Consider the following 24,066-nt stretch of genomic DNA (forward strand, 5'->3'; position numbering starts at 1 on the left):
TCGGGCGAGCTGAGCGCGGGATCCTCATCTGCCAGGAGGCCACTAAAAACACCTTGGAGGTGACGACTCCGCGGCCCGGTTCCTTTCCCCGCCCGCCCGCAGCCTCCGCCGTAGCCGTCACAATAGCTACAGCTACAGCCGCCCGCCGAAGGGCACACGGCTGCAGTAGCAGCAGCCTGACAAGTGTGATAAAATGATCTTCCTTAACTAAACTCGTAAAGCACTGGGCAATAAAACTCAATCTTCTGTAAAATCCAATTAAGTCATTATCTGACTGATTGTATCTTTAATTGAAAACAGAAGTGACAGTAAATTTCTGTGATATATCAGGATCAATCGATACCGCTATACGATTCAGCCCCAAGAAGTGATTTATAATGTCAAACCTATATAGGTAACTCCACATTATTCTCTCTAAAACCACTGGTGGATGAAATTAAGAGTAAGTGCATTTAATAAAAAACAAGATGGTCAGGTTATTGATTACAACAGATGGGGGTGAAATCAAATAGATGTTTTCAAAGCACAGAGCGAAGAAAATACAAGTAATTTCTTTTTTCCTGTTTAATACCGCTCACCAAATATACACACAAGAAAATTCAGTCATCAATAACATTTTTATTTCAGGTACAGCTGCAACTAAGCAGAACAATGAATTTTTTTTAGACTACTTTCATTTCAGGATGGCTTCTGTTACATAACAAAGTACTGCATAGCAATTTTTAACAAAATAATGAACTCAAATCTGTAGTAACTTTTAAAGATGTACTTATTTCCAAATCAGATTACAACCTAAGGTTACAACAGTCTAAATTGCATCCATTTTTTTCCAGTAGTGGAAAGAATGTATGATGAACTAATTCTACACCACCACTCAGGAATTCTGCATCACTAAGGTCACTTTAAATTGCACTGTTTTCAAATTACACCCTTTACCAAAAACGCAGCAATTTTTTTTTTTTACAGGCTTTAATGTTTCTGATTATATTTCAGTTAGGTTTTGGATTGGGAGGATGGGGTGGGGCTATTTCCAACAGCAACACACACAATATATCCATTTAGCAGACTTCTAAAAAATCACTAATTTGCCTGCTCTTTTTTTCTCACCCATCAGGTAACTTGGCTAAATTTATATCTTGGCAAGTTTTAAAAAAATACTTAAAAAAAACCCCTAAGGCACCTAAGATTTCATTTTAAAACCAAAAGTAACATCTAATTATGACTCATTTAGAGGCACACAAATGGCTTCACTTGAATGAATTATCTTATTTCTTGAAAACTACATGAAACCAGTGTCATTTAAAAAATGAACACTATTATTTAAACTCCGTGAGCAAAACACTGAAATCGTGCAGATGGTAGTCACAGACCCTAAAGTATTACAAATGTGTTACAGCCTCTGGACTAAACTCTTAAGGAATACAAACCAAACACGTGCTCAACAGTTAAGATAGTATGAGTCAATGCAAAATATTAACAAACCCCATGGAAAGTGGAATAAGCCTGTTACTCCAAGTGAACCGCCATCGGCAGCAGGCACTGCTCACTCGTCCTCCTCGATGACGGGAGTGACTGTGAAGCTGCTGGGCTCCGACGCAGGCTCACATTCGAGCACTGCCTTTGTGCTCTCGTTACTAATAGGAGAGCTGCTCGAGAGGGAAACCAAGCCAGAATCTTGACTGCTGGGCGGCGAGAATACTGGGAAGTGAGGGGAGAGAGAAAGGGAGAAGAGTACGTTAAAGGTGGCTGGTCTTTATACATTCAGTATTCAATTAGGTTACAACAAAGAAAGTGGCGCTCTCCATTTCTATTCTGAGTTGAAAGTGTTTTTATAGACACTCATTAAAACCCCTAGCATTTCTTTAAAATAAAAAAATAGTATTCTACACGGTATACCTATTTAACGAAAGGAGTAAGCTAGAGAGCAGAGTTCCAGTTTAACGTTCATTAAAAAACAAAACAAGCCGGCTGCATCCTCTTTGGGAAACTATTTCCACCTTTCACCGGACTCCTCCCCTTTATGCAAAGGATGCTACTGAAACTTGTCAAATGATCCATCTGACAAATTACCCCAAGCAAGACTCCACCCATGCATTTCCACCACAACAGGTAACCCACCCTACTTTTCCAAGATACAGCACGTGAAGTTGATAGGCTATTAACTTTCCTATTATTTCTCATGGCATAACAGGACAAAGACGGGGGGAAGGGGATGTCAGCATACATAACTTTTAAAAAGTAAGGCCGGGCGCGGTGGCTCAAGCCTGTAATCCCAGCACTTTGGGAGGCCGAGACGGGCGGATCACGAGGTCAGGAGATCGAGACCATCCTGGCTAACACGGTGAAACCCCGTCTCTACTAAAAAATACAAAAAAAACTAGCCGGGCGAGGTGGCGGGCGCCTGTAGTCCCAGCTACTCGGGAGGCTGAGGCAGGAGAATGGCATAAACCCGGGAGGCGGAGCTTGCAGTGAGCTGAGATCCGGCCACTGCATTCCAGCCTGGGCGGCGACAGAGACTCCGTCTCCAAAAAAAAAAAAAAAAAAAAAAAAAAGTAAAAGCAGTAAATGGGAGAGAAAGTTTTTAGAAACACAAAAAAGTAAATAAATTACATCACACTAAAATAGAAGTCAGATACAAATTGTGAAAGCAAATCTATGAACATAAAACTCTACTGGAAAACCCACATTAAATATGAAGGATGCCAAAGTAATAATGTGTTAAGCAACTTTTGCAACCTTAGCAGCCACAGTAGATAAAAAACTTAAGCAAACGGGTCTCTGACCTTCTTAACCTTAGCTGAGTTTAGATCCACCCCCAGAACTCCCTTCCTGCCTAGTGTGAATGTAATTAAGGGGAAGCTGCAGTGGTAATTTCTCTCCTCATTAACTTCCTGATTGGTTTCAGCCTCAGGATTCTGCCGGGCAGTAGTTTGTCACCAATTCCAAATGGCCAATCGTTAATACTAATGTTTGTGTAACTAACTGCCAGCATCTGCCACGGCTTCTTGTACAACAATAATGGTGAAAGGGTACATTAGTGCTCCTGTGTTAATTCAGCTTGTGTTCATCAATAGGGAAATCTATGATGTAATTAGCAAAATGCATTGGGAGCTGAGTGCTGAAGTCATTTGTAGAGAACTAAATCATAGTAGAAGCTGCACTGGGTCCTGATGTGTTTGCCATCAATACTTATTATGTTTGGAATTTAATAAGGTATATTATCATGCTGAAAAGAGACCTTTTTACAACTGAACACTATTTACGCTTGTTATGGGTTTGGAAAAGGTTTGCTGCAGCTAGTGGAACCACACAGAAATAAAAGAACAGAGCTGGGATTTAAGAAGCAGACCCTTAACCACTCCACTGGACCAAATTATTTCAGAAAGCCTCCTTCTTCCAGTGTGACATATGGGTAGACAGACAAATGGATAGTTTTGTACCTCAATATCCAATAAGGAAAGAGATGATCTGAAAATTCAGTAAGTGAATAAATTTGAAAAACAATTTAGGCAATTTTCCTGACAAGCAGTTACTTTTTATATTGATAGATTTGTTTAGTCTTTAATAATTTAAATAAAAAGCAAAGGGTGAGTTTCTAAGCTTTAAAAGATAGGAAAATAATTTTTTTTAATTTAAAGGGAGTCATTAAGTAGTATTTTTAGAACAAAAAAGCATGCATATGCATATGCATATATAAATATATTATAGCAACCAAAACTAGGAACCTAGGAAATCTGAAGCCTTCATCTTATTAAAGTTCATAAAAGTATCCTACTAAATTTGTATTGTTATATGCATTTAAATTCCCTGCAAATCCAAGGTGATTTATTAATTGTATACATGCACCTGGCTGTCATACATATATATACAGAGAAATGTTTTCCAAAGGCAGTAGACTGCTTTGAGATCTTGTTACTATACAGATCTGGAGAGCCGACTAAGAGCTTCCTGGAGAGTCCATGTCCCCATCCCCACCCCCAACCAGTGACAGAAGTTTCTCTGTATAGAAGCTATGGGGAATAACAGTAAACATTGCTGACTACTACCTGTATGCCACACACATACTTCAGTGAGGTATTTCACCCTCAAACCATTCACTGAGAGAATTACTCTGTTTAACATAGGGATCCTGTGCAAGCTGTCAAGGGCAGCGCTGTACTGGTTAGTCTGACTCTGGCATGCTCTGGCCCCTGCACCAACCTTCTCCTGGGCACACATTTCGGAACTGGCCGCTGAACCTTCCCAATCCCTGTGTGAGTTTAAGGAGGCAAAGCAACGGACCTTTGCCAAGCTGATGCACAGGCTGTAAAGGAATAGGTATGTGTTCTCCCAACATGTTCAGAGCCCTGGGCCTGTTTCCAGTTAGCAGCTGACTGGGAGATGCTCTCTCCTCATTTAGCCAACTTGGGACTAAAAAGGGGAGGAGTGAAAATTTTGCAAAAGAAAGGAATTTGACAATATCCCCCTTTTGCTCTAACCTACCTTATGAATATTTTCTTAGAAAATATTCTTGCGAGTGGGGCCACAAAGCATGCAGAATGTTCCCTGCATGGACTAGGGGGGCTCCAAGCATACTTTTAAAGCATGACTGCACTCTAGAGAACATGTAAAACTCACCCTGTTTTGAAAAACAGCTGTATTTTTACAGTGTTTCTCCACTCAAAATTTAAACCCATGTTATTTTTATGTTTGTTCAAGGCTTAGCATTGTTTTGAAAAAATAGGCTGTTGAAGTTAGAGACAGTATCTGTTTACCTCATTTTTGTAGAGCACCTCATAGAGTTCTAAGTATACGAAAAGATTTAGTGTGTTTTTCCTTAGTGACTAATGTCCAAAATCACTTTTACTACCATCCTTAAAGATCGTCCCTCAAAGGTACCTTCTCCATTTTAATGCAGTTTCCTTAAACCTTTGGAAGGAGAAGGATAATAGTTGACTATTGTAAATTATTTTATACCAATTAAAAATTCAAAAATCAAAATGATGCTTTTCGCTCTTTGATTCTAAGGAGCCCTACACAAGGCTAATTTCAACTCAAAAGTCTTGTCTTAGGTCATTTTGTAAAAATGCTAACTCCTAGCGTCACAGTGGCACTGTGGGGGAACAGATAGTATTGCTAGCACTAGAAATTGGTTCAATCTTTCTGGACAGCAATCTAGTGACATGTAATAAGAACCATAAAGCTGTTCAGCCCCTCTGACCTGGTAATTCCACTCTGGGGAATAACCCCAAAGAAAGAAAGAATAATTGACCCTGAGATGCTCAACACACCATCAGTGAAGATGTTAGTGACTAGCAAAGCTCTTGTGCTTGGGGAAGGGAGGTGGGGCCAGCTGCACTGGGGTTGGGGGCAGGAAGCATTCACAGGCAATAAACAATTAAGGATTATACTACCCTATAATCATTGATAGCCTCCCAGCATTTACAGAAATGGAAGAAATTACTTCTGCACACCACAGCAGAGACTGAAAAGGAAGGAAAAGAAAAAAAGGAAAACTTGCCAATCTGATATTTTGTCGTGTAATGAAAGGTGGGTAAACCTCCAAGGCTGACCCTTGTCTGAACCAGCAAATCTAGTATCTGTTTTCTCTCAAGAAGCCTATTTGTCTACAGAAGCTACTGGGATGTTCTTTTATTATGATTTAAAAATAAACAGAAAACCTTACACAGGATCATTCTTACCAATGAGGGGAAAAAACACTTCAAGATGATTTTGATGCCATCTAACCACGAGTATTCTCTTTGAAAAATATTTATACTGTCAAAAAAGAAAACCTTCTTTAAAAAAAAAAAAAAAAAACACTGAGCGCTAAATCTTTTGACATTGCAAAGACCCCTGACTTTTAACTTGAATGATCTGTTGGAAGTCAATGGACTGGAACGAGTAATTCTCTTCCAGTGATGTGAGAAAACAGGATATTCATGCTTTAAAAACATTTTTCCTTCCTCTATATGTTAAATACTATTAAACTCCTAAGAAACCATTTTAAAATAAAATACAAGTGGCATTTTTCAGTTGTTAGCAACTCTTCATCTAGATGCTGACTGCCAAGGCAGACAAAATTGCTGGCCTCTTCAGTTTCCTAGAGTTTGTAGGCATAAGAAAGAATCTGATGAAAAGCTGATGAAAATTTCTTAAACAACAAATTCTTCCACTTCATGACAATCATAGTGTTTGGAAATAAAATCATGTGCAATCAATACCACTTTGCATATATTTAATGTTTCACAATAGAACTCTTTTCCAGAGTGGAACTGCTGCCCTTCTCACTAACATTTAAAATAATTAGGATTATCTTAGCTGTCCGAAGCTTGGCAGGTTCAGTTTGTACTTTCAAATAGCATTAATTCTTGGCACTCAGAACAAGGGATAAAAGGTAAAGATATGAATGGAGATCTTTATTCCACCTGATCTATCATGGATTAGCTCATTCTTTTCCAGTTCATGCCTGCACTCTAGTTAAGAAGGCTGAGCTGTAACTGATGTAATTAGAAACCACAAGCTGAGAAAAAAATAGCCCTTTGGTAATCTCCTCCATTTACCATAAATTTACTTAAAAAAAGTAATGATCTTTGAAACAAATGTGTTTTTCCCCCAAGTGCAATTAAAGAGTAGTGATGAGAGAGTGGAGTATAGGATTGTGTTTTCCGTAACACCGTATCTTAGTTATCAGCTTTAAAATCGAATATCAGTTTTGAAGGGGGCTAGCACTGCACTTTGCATACTGTAGAGAGAACTGGCCAATCACTGTGAATGAAAGATCCTATAGATGGAATCAGGTAAATTATCAGTGCTTCCTCTTTGATACAACTATCACAACCTTTGCAAGCACTGGGAAATAGCATACTTTAAAAACTAGGTGAACTTAATAGAAAGTACATATTTATGCAACATTACCTCTTTCCCTCTAAATTTCATGTAAAACATAAGGTACACACAATTCACAAAATAATAATAGAACAATTTTTTAACTCTCAAAAGGAACAGAAGCCAAGCAAGCATCCTTCTGCAGCACGTCAGAGGTTGGGGGAGCACTGGCCTGGGAGTCTGAGAACCTGGGCTCACAGTCTGGTCCTACTGTAGCTGCAGATTAGTTTCCCTGCTGCTTGTGAAACTAAGTGATAATGCACCCATCAAACTTACTCCCTTCCCCACTTACAGAGTTCAACTGATAAGCAAAGGGAAGAAGCCTTTTTTGTTTATATTAACATGGTATACAAAAAGAGAAGAGAAAGAAGGGGCGCATTCAGCCTTATACCCCACCAGGGATTCAAGCAAAATCAGCTCAGGGCCAGGCGTTCCTTCTCCAATGCCACCTCCACCCCACCCAGGCCCTCCTGGACCAGAGCATGGCAGCCGGTGGGTCCCCAGTGCCACCTCCACCCCACCCCAGCCCACCCCTGGACCACAGCATGGCAGCTGATAGATGGGTCCCCACATCCCCTGCTTGTTTCATAGAGGTCACCACAAGCAACTCGCGTCTCAAAGCCATGAATAATCAACATGTCCATGGCAGCAGCCCTACCCTGATAGGGGCCCAGCACCCTTTGAAGTACCTCCTCCTCTCCCCTCACTCCTCGCCTTCCAAAAAACCCTTCTTGCGTGTCAGCAATGGTGATGCTCCAGACTGCTCCCTTGCCCCCAAACTCAGTCAGTTGTGGCAACTTTCCTTCCACTGACATCTCTTCCTAAACCCCCTCAGAGGTGAGCAAGCGTGCACAAGAGGGGCTGACTCACTTTTACTGACTCGGTTGCCTACTCCCATCCAGGGGTGCCACATTTGGTGATATACGCAATCTAAACAGCCAGTCACTCTAAAACCATATTTTAACCAAAATATATTAAGTCTTAACACCTAATCATTGGGTGGCTTTTAATTCCCTTTAGTAACAAGATCCTGCAGTAAACCCACAGACTGTCGGACTCTTCGCTCTCCTCTCTTCTCCAGTAAAATGAACACGACCTAGACTTTTAAGAAAACTCTTGTACCCGCGAAATTGTTTAAGCAGCCTGTGCCCTAGTTTCCCCATCTGTGAAAACGGGGTAGTAACAGATAGTTGTGAAGATTACTGGAGTAATGTTTACTCAATAAATATTAGTTTCCTTAATTCCTCTGTCAGCTATCTAAATCTCCATGTCTTAATGTGAGAAGATTCTTGCTTTTGGATGCACCAGAATCCTATCAGGATTTAGCGCAAGGTCTGTTTACTCCAGGTCACACATGCATGTTGCCTTTTTGAGAGAACCAGGAATACATGTTTACTATGTAACAGCCGGAGCATCACATTCCAAGAGGCAAAACAACCTATTCCTCACTTGAACGGGTCCTTCGTTAACATCAGCTCTGCCTTTTTCAATCTTTTTGAGGAGGGAGGTGAGAAGATGGCTGGCATCAAATCAAACACCAGAGTGTCTGTGAACATGCTTTATAAACCAAAGAGAAAATAGCGTTATTATCCCATGATCAAGCAAACCATCCCTTCAGACTAGCATTTGGAGGAAGGAAGAATCTGTGGTTTGTTTTTTTTTGTTTTTTTTTGTTTTTTTTTTTTTGAGACGGAGTCTGGCTCTGTCGCCCGGGCTGGAGTGCAGTGGCCGGATCTCAGCTCACTGCAAGCTCCGCCCCCCGGGTTCACGCCATTCTCCTGCCTCAGCCTCCCGAGTAGCTGGGACTACAGGCGCCCCCCGCCTCGCCCGGCTAGTTTTTTTGTATTTTTTTAGTAGAGACGGGGTTTCACCGTGTTCGCCAGGATGGTCTCGATCTCCTGACCTCGTGATCCGCCCGTCTCGGCCTCCCAAAGTGCTGGGATTACAGGCTTGAGCCACCGCGCCCGGCCGAATCTGTGGTTTTTGAGCCTAAGTTTGTCATAAAAGTTGGGAACTCTGGGAAGTACAAGGCCCAAGTGTCAATGTTTCCAAAGAAGTACAGGTCTCATCTGTTCCTAATCTACAATTACTGGGTTCCTGAAGCCCTGTCAGAACGAGGCTTGCGTTCTGAGGCGAGGAGAGCAAAGAGTTACCCGGTGTGTGGGTTTACTGCAGGATGTTGTTACTAAAGGGAATTGAAACGGGGCATCCCAGAAACTGTCCCTAGGTCAGAATGCAACAGAGCAGAGGGGTCAGGTGTGTGGGCTCCGGAGGCGGGCTGTCTTACTACCTGAAGACCCTGGACAGGTCCCTTGACGTCTCCATGTCTCTGCTTCCTCATGTGTAACATGGGGATAGAGTAGAGCACTTAGGAGGGTTCTGCACAAGGCGTGGGGCCCTATTAAGTACTACGTTCCCTCCTGTGGTCACCCACACGTGTGGCGCGGTGACAACCACATCTCAGCACCTGATGCTCTCTGAACCTGAGCCCTGTACCTAGCGTCGCTTCTCAGCACTGCTCCCCCAATCCGCCTCCCTTGTCTACACCTGCCTCACCCCACCCTACTTCATCTTTCTTGAGCTTGAAGAGGCAGCAGTCAGAAATGCAGGCTCCCTTCTGGGAGACCGTTTTCCCACCACCCTCTGCACTCTCGGCAGCAGGGCTGAGGGAGGCCTGCGTCTGGCTGGCTCCTCTCACTTAGGAGGACCTGTCAGGCTGGGCGAAGCCAGGAGCAGCCACCGTCTGAGAACTGTCCAGAAAGACCAGGAGCTCTGCCATCGACACTGGCACCTCAATAAACACCCTGTGCCTCAGTTTCCTCAACTGTAAAAGAAGGTAATAAATATCTCACAAAGTGGCTTTGAGGATCAGGGAGACAAAACAGTTGGTAAACCCTAAGGGTCTAAAACTTGTTACTCATTTTCTCTGTCCCCTCTCCTCTGGCAGAAGCCTTTACTCTTCTCTAGGAAAGAACTGTGAGTGTCTGTACTCCATTGTAAATTAACAGGATTTTTATTAAACATTGGTTGAGAAAGGAAAAAAAGTGACAACACACCCAAACACCTCTGAATGTTCTTGGACAAGTTTCAATTCTGACATGAGGGAGAGTCAATGATTGCTTTCTTCATCCCTCTTTACACACCAAAAGACTGAAAGTTAAGATGAATTCCAAACTAAAACCTGAGCCTATTGTTTGTGCTTTTCATGGCATCACGTATAGGCCTTCAGTGACACTTAACCATTCCTGAGGCTGGGCCAACAGGCAAGCCGACTCCACTGAATCCGGCTAGGGCAGAGAGCCAGGAGAACCACCTGGAGGCAGAGACACAAAGTCCACAAGGTAAAAGACAAACCTTGGGAAAATGGAAAGTGAGCTGAGACTGTCTACCATCTATTGTCCAGCACAGTGCAGAGCACATAGTGGGTGTTTAATAATGGATACACGAGTGAGAAAAACAATGGAATTTAGCCTTCACAAGACACACTAAACCACGAAACAGGACTAACCCATGCACGCACTGGCAAAGACAGTCTCAAATCTAAAACCAGTTTAAGGTGGCCAGGTGTGGTAGGTCACACCTGTAATCGTAGCACTTTGGGAGGCCAAGGCAGGCGGATCACCCGAAGTCAGGAGTTCAAGACCAGCCTGGCCAACATGGCAAGATCCCATCTCTACTAGAAATACAAAAATTAGCCAGGCTGGCCAGGCGCGGTGGCTCACATCTGTAATCCCAGCACTTTGGGAGGCCAAGGCGGGCAGATCACGAGGTCAGGAGATGGAGACCATCCTGACTAACACGGTGAAACCCCATCTCTACTAAAAATACAAAAAAAATTAGCCCGGCATGGTGGCAGGCGCCTGTAGTCCCAGCTACTCAGGAGCCTGAGGCAGGAGAATGGCATGAACCTGGGAGGCGGAGCTTGCAGTGAGCCAAGATCACACCACTGCACTCCAGCCTGGGAGACAGAGCCAGACTGTCTCAAAAAAAAAAAAAACCAGGCATGGTAGCACATGCATGTAATCCCAGCTATTCGGGAAGCTGAGGCAGAACAATCGCTTGAACCCGTGAGCCAAGATCATGTCACTGCACTCCAGCCTGGGCAGCAGAGCAAGACTCCATCTCAAAAAACAAAACTACAACAACAATAAAACCAGTTTAAAGAGTTTAAAGTACAAGTGTTTGACTCAATTCTGCCTGTAGTTACTACATAGTGACTCTATGCAAAGCCTGGACACAGAGGCAAAGGGAAAAGCAGCATCAAACACACCCTCTGACAAGTGGTGGCACCAGGACCCTGTCAGCCCAAGCCAAAGGCCAAAGACCCCCGCTTTTAGTGTGCTCCTCAGGGACTCTGTGCAATGCAAATGAGTGCTCAGATCCACATATAGGTGCCATGACTGGGCTGGCCACACACATCACAACTGCATTTGAAAGCAGAGTTAAATATATACGTGATCATCTCAGTAATGAAGGCAGCCTAGGCAAAGAAAATGCTCTATGAGTCGACTCTGAAATAGACTTGGCATTTGATTCTGGGAAAGCTGTTTTCTCAGATACAAAAGGAACCAAACCCATACAGTGGGCTGTGACATTTGCCACTCTACAGACTAGGTTGGCTGTCCAGATATTTTGCAGTATGAGCATTTTTTTTTTTTTGAGACTGAGTTTGGCTCTTGTTGCCCAGGCTGGAGGGCAATGGCGCAATCTTGGCTCACCGCAACCTCCGCCTCCTGGGTTCAGGCGATTCTTCTGCCTCAGCCTCCCGAGTAGCTGATATTACAGGCATGCACTTCCATGCCCGGCTAATTTTTTTGTATTTTTAGTAGAGACGGGGTTTCTCCATGTTGGTCGGGCTGGTATCAAACTCCTGACCTCAGGTGATCCGCCTGCCTCGGCCTCCCAAAGTGCTGGGATTACAGATGTGAGCCACCGCGCCCGGCGCAGTGTGAGAAATTTTTAAAGCAGCCTTGCAGAAGAATCACAGATGCTCCAGCCTGAAATGGTAAGATGTGATGGAAATCCCAACCTTGATGGGCATCTCGTCAAAGCTAAGAAAAAGGATTACAGTTTTGGAGTCAACACCACTGCCAGGGGAGCTGGTCACAAATGTCAACACTGCCTTCTCATCTAGCACTCCAATGAGCTTATTTCCTATCTAATCCATAAACTGCAGTTAGCCTTTCATTTTAGATTTATATAATCTCTGATAAAACACAATGTTTAACAAAATATTTATACTTAGGATGTGCATCTTTAGCTATATGGTGTTTAGAAAGTCTTTCATTTAAAAATATTCTGGGCCAGGCGTGGTGGCTCACGCCTGTAATCTCAGCACTTTAGGAGGTCCAGGCGGGTGGATCACCTGAGGTCAGGAGTTTGAGACCAGCCTGGCCAACATGGTGAAACCCCATCTCTTCTAAAAACACAACAATCAGCTGGGTGTGGTGGTGTGTGCCTGTAATCCCAGCTACTTGGGAGGCTGAGGCAGGAGAATCACTTGAACCCGGGAGGTGGAGGTTGCAGTGAGCTGAGATCATGCCATTGCACTCCAGCCTGGGCAACAGAGCAAGACTCCATCTCCAAAAATAAAAATAAAAATATTCTGACACTTTGCAATTAAGTGGATATGAAAGTTCCTAAAGCCATTTCTCAAGTAGAATTTGTATAGACTTTGTAGCTTATAATTTGAAAATAAATATTGTGGCCCAAATGATACGCTAGTAGCACGGTAGATAGAGGATTGCATACAGCAAATTATTTTCTCTTTACTACTAGGAGACTCATATTCTTCAAAAAGCAAATATTAATACTATTTATGGTGAATGTTACATGTAAGACACAAAACTTCAAAGTTGGTTTATCACACTATGCCAACTATTTCCTTCTGTTTCTAACTACAACCAGCACTAATGAAAATTTAAGATTAGTATATTATTAATATTTTCGTCTTTTTTTTTTCTTTTTTTAAAGACAGAGTCTTGCTCTGTCCCCCAAACTGGAATGCAGTGGCATGATCTCTGATCACTGCAACCTCCGCCTGCCAGGTTCAAGCGATTCTCATGCCTCAGCCTCCCAAGTAGCTAGGATTACAGGCGCCCGCCACCACGTCTGGCTAATTTTTGTGTTTTTACTAGAGCCAGGGTTTCGTCATGTTGGTCAGGCTGGTCTCGAACTCCTGACCTCAGGTGATCCACCAGCTTCGGCCTCCCCAAATGGCGGGATTACAGGCATGAGCCACTGCCCCCAGCCCAATATTTTCTTATATAATAGAAGAAGGAAGCAAATACCAGGACACACATCTAAATAGAACATATGTCAATTGAAAAACAATCAAGGTTGAACATTTTAGGCATTTCCAGACAGAAGAATACATGCCTACTCAAAGTTGCACATGTTATTTTACCGCCTAAATACAACACGGCCATCATGGATGATAAGGTAAGTTCAGATTACAGAAGCAAGTGCACACTGTTTAGGAATGGCTCACATTAAGGGTGAAGAGAAATAAGAAAGTAACAGCACAGACTGTGTATGCTTTTCTGAAAGAATATTTCTATACACTGCATAAGACTCCAATTGCTAAAATTCTTTAATATATGTATTTCTTAAAACATTTTTGTGGTTTAAATACCTTCTGTCCAATTAGCCCCAAGAAAGGACTTTAACCCTAAAGAGGTTTAGTCTCTAGGCAACATGAGGCATTCAGGAAGTGTTACTGTTACTGTGCCGCCTTCTCTCCAGGTGTTTATGATATTTTTAATTGTCTCAGGACAGGTGAGCTCATGTTCATGTTTCCACAGATATTTTAGTCTGCCTTCAAGAAAAGATGTTCCATTGGATATGGACATAAAGATGGCAACGATCAACACTGGGGACTACTGGCGGGAGGCAAGGGTTGAAAAATTAACTGTTGGGTGCTATGCTCAGTACCTAGGTGACAGGATCACTCATACCCCAAGCCTCAGCTTCATGCAATATGCTGAGGTAACAACCTGCACATGAACCCCCTGAATCTAAAATAAAAATTAAAGGGAAAACAAAATAGGTTTTCCTTTTTCTCCCTAGTTGCAGCCCACCTGAAGCCAAACTTAATTGCAGCCTTTCTTAAGGGGCTTCTCAGAACAACCACCTATGGTCTCTGGGTAGACGATCCCAGAAAGGGTCTATTGGTACTGGGTCAACAGAGCAAGGCTCTGAACTTAAGAAAGGCTGGCAGTTATTTACCAAAGCATGAGACAAATTTTTATTTAATTCTTTCTTCCCCTGGTCAATGAATTGGTTTCTTCCTGCGTCTGGGTTTTTTAACTTTTAAATTTGTTGTAATAAAATACACATAGCACAAAATTCATCATTTCACCATTTAAAAATTGTCTGTATGGCCTTTTAAATTTTGGGTGTTTTTTGTTGTTGTTGTGGTTTTTGTTTTGTTTTGTTTTGTTTTCTTGAGACAGGGTCTTGCTCTGTCTCCCAGGCTGGAGTGCAATGGCTCAGTCATAACTCACTGCAGCCTCAAACTTCTGGGCTCAAGTGATCCTCCTGCCTCAGCTCCCCAAAGTGCTGGGATTACTGGCATGAGCCACCACAACTGGCCCTTAACCATTTTTAAGTGTAGTGTTCAGTGAAGTATATGCATTTGAAGTACATTCACAACCATTGCCATCATCCATCTCCAGAACTTCTTCATCTTCTCAAACTGAAATTCTGTATCCATTAAACAGTAACTGTCCATCCTCTTCTCCCCTCAACTCCTGGCAACCACCATTCTACTTTCTGGCTCCATGATTTTGACTACTGTAGGTACCTCATATAAATGGACTCATACAGTATTTGTCCTTTTGTGTCTGGCTTATTTTACTTAGCATAACCTTCTCAAGTTTCATCCATGTTGTAGAATACATCAGAATTTCCTTCCTTTTAAAGACTAAATAACATTCCATTGTATGAGTATACACCATTTTGTTTATCCATGCATGTACTAATGGTCATTTAGGTTGCATCCACCTTTGAATAATGCTGATATGAACATGGGTGTATAAATATCTCTTTGAGACCCTGCTTTCAATTCTTTGGGGTATTTACCCAGATCAGAACTGCTGGACCACATGGTAATTCCATGTTTAATTTTTTTGAGAACTGCCATGTGGGTCTCCACAACAGCTGTATTATTTCACATCCTCACTGGTAATGCACAAGGGTTCCAACTTCCCCACATCTCAGCAACACTTATTTTCTGTTCACTGATTTTTTTTTTTTTTTTAATGACAGCCATCATAATGGGTGTGAAATGCAGGATTTAGTTTTTTGCTGCTCTGTTTTTTTTGAAACAGGGTTTCATACCCGTAGCCCAGCTGGAGTGCAGTGGCACTATCACGGCTCACTGCAGCCTCAACTTCACAGGCTCAGGTGATCCTCCCACCTCAGCCTCCCCAGTAGCTGAGAATACAGGCATGCACTATCATGCCTAGCTAAGTTTTTGCAGTTTTAGTAGAGGCAGGGTTTTGCCATGTTGCCCAGGCTGGTCTTGAACTCAAGTCACCCACCTGCCTCGGCCTCCCAAAGTGCTGGGATTACAGGCGTGAGCCACCATACCAGCCAAGTTTTTTGCCTCTTTCATAATAATCTTTTCCTTCCTTTCCTTCTTCCTGCTCTCCCTTAGCCATGACCTACTGTCCTGTCTCTATTTTATTACACAGTAATGCTGGCAAACTGGCTACGGTCAAACTCCCAGAAAACTTTCCCCATGCTCACGTGTAACCTGCTGGTCACCAATGCCAGTGGTCTGCCCTGCTCTTTCCTGCCCTCTCTCAGGAGCACTGGACAGGTGCCCATGCCCTACCCTCTCCCTCCTCCCCAGTCCTCAGGCCACACTCTACTCTCCTTTCTCCAGGCCCTCCCCACTCCACTGACCACCTCTTCTCTAATCCAACCCTGAGCACTGACATTCTCCAACTGCTGAACTGGGTTCTCTTTTGTCACGGAGGGCTTTAAATATCACGTCCTTGCAAATGACTTCACAATGTATACCTCTTTCCCTGACTTCTCACTGAGCACTATGTCTGTATTTGAAATAGCTAACGAACAGTCGGGCGCAGTGGCTCGTGCCTGTAATCCCAGCACTTTGGGAGGCCGAGGCAGCCAGATCATGAGGTCAGGAGTTCGAGACCAGCCTGGCCAACATGGTGAAACCCCGTCTCTACTAAAAATATAAAAATTATCTGGGCATGGTGGCGCGTGCCTGTAATCCCAGCTACTCAGGAGGCTGAGGCAGGAGAATCGCTTGAAACTGGGAGGCAGAGGTCACAGTGAGCCGAGATTGTACTACTATTGCATTCCAGTCTGGCGACAGAGTGAGACTCAAAAAAAAAAAAAAGCCCAAACAACAACAAAAAAACGAAACAAAAAAAACCTGAACCTACCAACTTCTCCTCCTCCAACAACAAACCTGATCCTCCCTCATCTCTTGGGTCTTGAGCTCACCCTCTTCTCTAGCCAGCTCAGACTCGAAGCTTAGACTACCCCACCTGCTTCCCGCATCTAAGCAGCTGCTACATCCTGCTCTCTTGAACTTGCCATATCCCTCCTTTCCAATGACCCTATCCCACCACACCCTCATCTGAATTCTGGCCCTCATCCCCTTGCACCTTCTCTGCTAGCATCTAGTGCCCTATCCAGTCCCTTCTCTCTCTGCTTCACTTTACCCTGGTGGCCATTATGCTTCCAAAAGTATGTCTCTGACATCTTTCCTAAATAAACACCTTTGGTGGTTTCTGCAAAGGTCCAAGCTCCCTGGCCTGGCATTTGAAGAGCAACCTGATTCTCCACTTCTCCCTTGTGCTTAAGCCACATCCTAGCCTCTCCCCTGCTCCAGATGCCTGCGCAGACCTCTAAGGTCCCCTGCCTTTGACACTGAGTTCATGCCAGTCCCAGACTCTCCCCAATCTCCACAGCTTAACACTCAACTCAAATGCCAACCTCCTCTAATCCCTCTAAACAGAAACAACCCCCACTTCTCTAATGCCCACGGTGCTGTACCTTTCTTGTGCCACTATCACTTTCACTCTCATTATGGAACTAATGACTCCCCTACAGACCAGAGGAAGGACCATGTTATGGTTCTATCTTTAAAGCCCTTTGGTGGCCACTAGCAAAAAGACTTACATGTGGCCAGCACTCAACACATAGTAGTTGATGAATAAATGAAAGATCGCTCTCCCGAGACAAGGCCAGCCAATCTGTTTCCTAGACCAATCGTGACCAGCACACTAGGTAAGTATGCACGGAAAGAATGGTGGAGAGGCAGCTCTGGCAAGAGAGAAGAGATGATTGCTGGCCCCACATCAAGGAAGGGACGAGGAAAACTAAGCAGCAGCTGCGACAGCAGTGGAGAGGGAGTACAACAGAAGCGGCAACAAACCCAAAACCTCAAGAATGGGTCAGCTTCCTGCAGGAGAGAGAAGAATCCACTTGATAAACCTTCCTGTCAAGAAAGGTTGGGGGTCAGGGGCCTCTGACAACTTCAAGAAAAGATTTTCATCATTTAGAAAATTCGTGTATGTGAAACAGATCATTTCTCAATGATGGCGAGTTAATGAGGCATCCCAAATCTACCCTTAAACTCAGTCCTTGGATGGGTATAACTAAACTCCAGACACTAACAGAAATATCAGAATGACTAAAGCTAGAAGACCAAAAAGATACACAGACTTTTTTTTTCTCCATAATAAAGGAGGCTTATTAAAGCTACTATCTTAAAGAAATAGATAAGGGGTGGCCATCAGATACATTTTAGATGGATCATTTTCATTATTAATTGACCAAAAATGTAAATATGATAAGACAGCTTGACTCCACATATATAAAATTCTTCATCCAATAATGAACAAATCCGCATTCTTCACAGGCACACACAAAGCATTTATGCAAAATAACCATGTACCAGTCCACAAAGAAAGTCTCTACAAATTTCAAAGATGTGTATCTTTCAAACCCTTTGAAGTCTTAGAGATTTAAGTCTATAGGCTATGACAATATTTCCTAAGGAAAAAAACCCTTTCAGCTTTAAAAAATGATCAACAAAAAAAAGAATATAAATTTCACTGACTCTGGCTAACCAACACGCCAACATTTGGTCACAATATAATTAATTTCACCCTTAATGTTACTATTGAAAGTATTTAAATGCCCAGGCACTGACTCCAACCCACACACTCCTCCCTCATCCCACATTCCGAGTAGATCAGGTATTTTCACACTTGGTTCATCTTCAGTGAAGACTGTAATTAAATCTTTAATTTGAAAAAAAGAGTGAAAGTCCAGCACTCACTGCATTATTGGCTGGCTTCGAAGCTCAGGGCAGAGAGCAGTCAAATAACAAATGGCGACCTCAGGTCTTTCAAGCATAAGTAATCTGCTAATTTCAGAAATTACCAGCTCATCTCAAAAGTGACCAATTTACACGTAAAAATGCTTTCCGCTGTTAGGTGCAAGCTTCCTGGGAATCAGAAATGTTACTTCAATTGCACAAACTCTCAGGTTTATGGGCTGCCTGGCCTTTTGATTACACCATAATTTAAAAAGTATAAATTTTAGAACATGTTTTGTTTCATGTCCAAGATGTTGGAAGAGGCCTCTTTGGGAGCCGAGTACTCCAAGGAAAACAACTACTGTTAGTCCCTTTCTTAATCTACCTCCACAACTAGCTAAAACTCAAGCATAAAAGAAGGCAGTGTAGTGCTAATTTGGTTACTTAATTCACAGAATATTTACTGAGCATCTGTTCTGTGCCCAGCACTGTTCTAGATACAGGAGATATGGCTGTGAATAAAACAAGGCTCTGTTCTCAGAAGAAAAACACCTGTAATCAGACACACCTGGGATTACATTCTGGCTGGGTCACTTACTAGTTATGAGACCCTGGGCAATCATTTAACAGCTCTGAGCCTCAATTCCTCATCTATTAAAGGAAAACAACAATGTTAAAGGCTGTGGTGATTTTAAAAAATATATATAGCATAGCAAGCTCCTTAGCTCAAAACAGGCATTGAATGGACACTGGCCCCCTCCCTTCCCGTAATAAGAGAGCAGGTAATCAGCAAGTGCTTCAAACTGGCACCAGGGACTACCTGAAACAGAATCAGAAGAAGGTACTATTTTTTTTTCTATTATGTGTTTGCCTGGTCCTCTGCATCTTCCTCACATCTGTGCTTCTTTTCTGTTCTTAGGTACCCCGTGCCCCTTGGTCCACTCCCAGGATCTTGTTTCTGTCAAATTACAACTTATATCCTCCCTCAATCTGCTCCAGAACAGTTCTATTCTTTGAGTATATTGCTTGGAGCTCCTCAAAGAAAAGCATTCAATTAAACTAATTCACTCAAGAGGTACATGCAAGCTCCATGCTGCCAACCCTCTTGTTGATATTTTCATTTTAAAGAGGAAGCTTCTAGACATTGCAGAGATGTCATCTTTGGGGGCAGGGCAAATTGCTAAAGTGTCATCTATACCATTCAGTATACAGAATACACTGCTAGGTAAGTGGATAAATCAAGTTTTATTTTTACTACATCAAATTTTCATAATTTACAGAAAAGACGCATTCTTGCTGATCAAGGTTACTGTCTAGGTCTGGTCTGTGTTTCCAGCTTACCAGAGGCTCAGCCTTTCAAAGTGATTTACCAGTGAACTAATCTCAAAATCATCATCAGTTTCTCTTTAACTCTGCCTTCCAGGAGCTTAACTGGAATGGAGTCCTTACAGCCAAACAGAAATGACTGGTATTTAAAGAAAAATACATATTAAAATACATTTATTTTTCTGCTAGCAGTTAACTCTCATGTTGTCTAGTGCTTCAGTGAGGCTCTAGAATTTAATTATTTGTCAGAAATTTTAATAAAATCAACTTTTAATTATTTCCATTAGCAAATATTACTAGTTGTAATACTGAATCAGATAAAATTGAGAGAAAAGGCAAAAGACACAAATATTAGCATTAGCTAACTAATATGCCTGGTAGTAAGGGGGATATACTTTTTATAATCCTAAACCAAGGTCATCCATTTATGTAAAAAGCACTTACAACTTTCTATATGAAAACAACTATGAAACAATAAAGGATGAAACATTTTAGTAGTAACAAAAAGTGACAGAAAAAGAAAGCAAGGATAAAAGGAAATCCAAGAAAACAGTCATTTCTGGAAACACTGTTTGTCACTTGAACTGTAGGAGTGCGATGCGTTCTTTAACGAGTCGGGGCTCGGAGATGCTGGGGAAATAAAACAGGAATTCTTAGGAAGTCTCATCTACCAGCCTAAGGCAGGAGCTGGTAAATGCTGACTTGGGGAAGCAGGCTTGTGAAATGAAGTTCAGCCCACATTACTTATTAGCATAATTATTAATAATAATTACTGTCATTCATTGAGCCCCTATCATGTTCCAGGCATTGTATTTTACCATCTTCACAAAAACCCTTTGGGGAGGTGGATATTAACATCCTTACTTGACAGATTTCAAAAGCAGACTCAGATTAACATGCCCAAGCTCACACAACTGCTGAGTCTCAGAGCCAGAATTTGTACTCAGGACCTGAATCTGGGACTGCCCACAAGAGACCACCGTGCATCACAACAAGCTTGCTGGTTGTATTCCTCACGCTGCCTCCTGCTGACCCAGAGAGCCCTCTGCAGTAAGCTTTCCTCCTTCACATCCACAAATCTGTTGCCCAAGTACCTCTCTAGTATAGTCATGATTTTGTTGGAAAAAGACAGCTCTCAAGTCTAAGGCATCAACTGAGTTGCAGGTTTGCCTTCTAAAAATGAGCTGAGCGAGGAGATATCCAAGAGACCCCAATTCCCACATCTTTCAATCCACTTTCCAAGCAGAAGAGACTTCAGCAATAAAACTACTATATGATCCAAGAATGCTTCTTCTGAGTGTATATTCAAAAAACTGAAATCGGGATCTTGAAAAGGTATCTGCACACCCATACTTACTGAAGCACTAGTCTCAGTATCCAAGGAATGCATGGAAGCAACCTACATGTCCACTGACAGACAGATGAATAAGGACAACGTGCTATATGCATACAATGGAATATTATTCAGCCTTAAAAAGAAGGAAATCTTACTATTTGCAACTGAATGAACCTGGAGGACACTGTGCTAAGTGAAATAAGCCAGACACTGAAGGACAAGTACTCCATGATTTCCACTTACATGAGAAATCTAAAATAGCCAAACTCACAGAAGCAGAGTAGAATGGTGGCTACAGGGGCTGAGAGAAAGGGAAAACAGGGAGGTGCTTAAAAGGTACAAAGTTTCAGTTACACAAGATAAGTCCTAGAAATTTCTACAGCTTGGTGCCTACAGTTGACAATATTGTATTTTATGCTTAAAAACTTGCTAAGAGGGTAGGTCTTATGTCAAGTGTTCTTATCATGAATAAACAAAATAATAAAGCAGACAGTAAGAAACTTTGGCAGGTGATGGTTAGGTTCATGGCACAGACTGTGGTGATGGTTTCGCGGGTGTATGCTTACCTGCAAACTCACCGAGTTGTATACACTCAATAAGAACAGCTTTTGGTATTGTCGATCATACTTCAGAAAAGTTTTTTTTGTGTTTTGTTTTTTTTTTATTTCCCCCCAAGAGAGAGTCTTGCTGTCCCAGGTTTCAGTGCAATGGGGCTATCATAGTTCGCTTGCAGTCTCGAACTCCTGGGCTCAAGCGAGATCCTCCTGCCTCAGAGTCCCAAGTAGCTAGGACTACCTACAGGTATACGTCACCATGCCGGTTAATTGTTTTCTTTTTTGTAGAGAACCGCTTTGTTGCCCAGCCTGGTCTTAAACGACTGGCCTCAAGGGATTACAGGTATGAGTCACTGCCCCTGGCAAGTGTGTGTTTGTTTTTTGAGATGGAGTCTTGCTGTGTTGCTCAGGCTGGAGTACAGTGGCATGATCTCGGCTCACCGTAACCTCTGCCTCCCAGATTCAAGCGATTCTCCTGCCTCAGCCTCCCAAGTAGCTGGAAGTACAGGCACCCACCACCACGCCCGGCTACTTTTTTGTGTGTGTGCATTTTTAGTAGAGTCAGAGTTTCACCAGGTTGGCCAGGCTGGTTTCAAACTCCTGACCTCAAGTGATCCATCCACTTTGGCCTCCCAAAGTGCTAGGATTACAGGCATAAGCCACCGCACCGGCCTGTTTTGTTTTTAAAGGGAGAGACTTTAAGGACTCATTGTGTGATTCGGTGGAGTAAATTGTTGGGTGGCCACTCATCTGTTTGCTGCCTGGCAAATTGTGAGTGTTTCAGTAAACACAGTGTAAGCTGCTTGGTAAAATTCCAGGTTTTCTTTTAAATCAACTACTTGTTGCACAGCCTTCTGCACCCCAACACAGCAGAGCACAGAGGAAGGATGGTCTGTCCCAGGCCAGCAGAGTGGCTTCCAACAGGCCGTGGAGAGGATGCTGACTTCCACAGACTCTAGGGCATCTAATGGTAGAGTCTGAAATGGAACCGTAGGGTCTGGGAATTTGAGAGCTACCAGACACCCAGATATCAAAGAGTTTTCAAGAAGTCTTGTTTTTCCCAGTAGTTTCATGTCCCTGTGGAGAGGAGAGGAGAAAAAACGGGCCAAATAATCTTCCTAATATAAAAGCTTTGCTTTTCCCTTCATCCGATTTAAGATAATGATGAGAAAAACTGTTCATTAAAGCACACTTTCAACAGAGGGGAGGAAGGGCGGGCCTGAGCAAGCAGGGGGTGGGTTGCAAGCAAGGCAGGCTCCACCCAAAGGCCTCAAGCTCCCCATTGTGCTCCCGAAGCACAAAGCAGCAGCACAGGAGGCCCACATTCCCTGCAAATCCATACAGGTGTGTTTTCAGAGTAGATAAGTAATTACCCAATTCCACCTCATGTGACCTTCCGTGAAGTGAGGGTGGAGAAAATGAAAAATGAACTGATTCACCCCAGTGAGCTCCAGCGCCTCCCAGTCAGCAGCAGCAAGGGCTCCTGGAACATCTAACAGAAACGTCGCATGGCTGACCCCAGGCCCACTGCTGGGAGAAATCCATTCATCAAAGAAGCTAACACACAGTCCAGCTCCAGCTCAGATCTATGACTCCAGCGACAGGAAATGGTTAGTAGTACAATAATAAAACTTGACTTCAGACAGTATTTGTCTTGAAGGGCTATACCGTCCCCTTGGGCAAGTCATCTCTGGGGCCTCAGTTTCCACATCTAAAGTGAAGGGGTTGGTAGGGAGGCGGAGGTTGCAGTGAGCCGAGATCAGGCCACTGCGTTCCGGCCCGGGCAACACCGTCAGACTCTGTCTCAAAAAAATAAAATAGAAATAAAGTGAAGGGGTTGAGCTCAGTGACCTCTAACTTCTCTTTCAGAATTTAAATTCTATCATTTTGTTATGATTTCTCCAATCTCCATTTCTTTTAAGCTCTAAAGGTTTGGTGCCTGCTCAAAGTCAGAATAAATGGAGTACAAAACAAGAGTGGATAATTTAGCATTTAGTGATTACTTCTGAAGCAAGAAATTACGAGCTTTCCTTCCTTAATAGACACATTAACATTTTCTGTCAATAATGGACTAGGCCGGGGGTGTTCAACCTTTTGGCTTCCCTGGGCCACATTGGAAGAATAATAATTGTCTTGGGCCAGACGTAAAATGCACTAACAACAACTAGAGAGCTTTAAAAAAAAATCATAAAACAATCTCATGATGTTTTAAGAAAGTTTACAAATTTGTGTTGGGCCACATTCAAAGCCATTCTGGGCTGCATGTGGCTGTCGTCCCGTGGGTTGGACAAGCTTGGATTAGGCTCTTCCCATTTACTGGAATTCAGCCACTAAATGGGGTAGGGTTCAATTCCTCTATCCTTCGGCTGCTGTAGACGAGTTGCTTCAAATGACATGACAGCCTCTGCCTCATCTGCCAATCATGTAACTGCTCAAAATCAAATCATTAGTTAAATCTGCATGATGAATTTCCTCACATTATTGGCTCTTTGGTATCTTGATGGGCACAGTCTATGAATCCAGTCCCTGCATTGTCAGGCACTGCTCTATTGTGTGAATCTCAATTACTGACAGTGTAACCTTGCAGACCTGGACGTACACACCCATTAGCACAGAAAGGACATACTCCCCAACCTTTCCTACCAAGGAGACAGCACATTTTTTAGCCCAAATGGAAA

General features: G+C 42.8%; 2 protein-coding genes across 3 annotated transcripts in view; one reads left to right on the forward strand and one right to left on the reverse strand.

Moving 5' to 3' along the window:
- The window catches only part of LOC126937902 (putative COBW domain-containing protein 7), a 952,477-nt gene that overhangs the window by 100,461 nt on the left and 827,950 nt on the right, over positions 1-24,066 (forward strand). The window lies entirely within an intron of this gene.
- Positions 599-24,066, reverse strand: part of DMRT1 (doublesex and mab-3 related transcription factor 1) — a 130,627-nt gene continuing 107,159 nt past the window's right edge. For both annotated transcript variants that reach the window (XM_050761761.1, XM_050761760.1), the window contains exon 5: positions 599-1,698. In XM_050761761.1, the coding sequence (XP_050617718.1) occupies positions 1,544-1,698 (155 nt within the window). In that variant the 3' untranslated portion in view covers positions 599-1,543. The remainder of the gene's footprint in view (positions 1,699-24,066) is intronic.

This window comes from Macaca thibetana, chromosome 15 (assembly GCF_024542745.1).
Source record: "Macaca thibetana thibetana isolate TM-01 chromosome 15, ASM2454274v1, whole genome shotgun sequence".
Classification (NCBI taxonomy): domain Eukaryota; kingdom Metazoa; phylum Chordata; class Mammalia; order Primates; family Cercopithecidae; genus Macaca; species Macaca thibetana.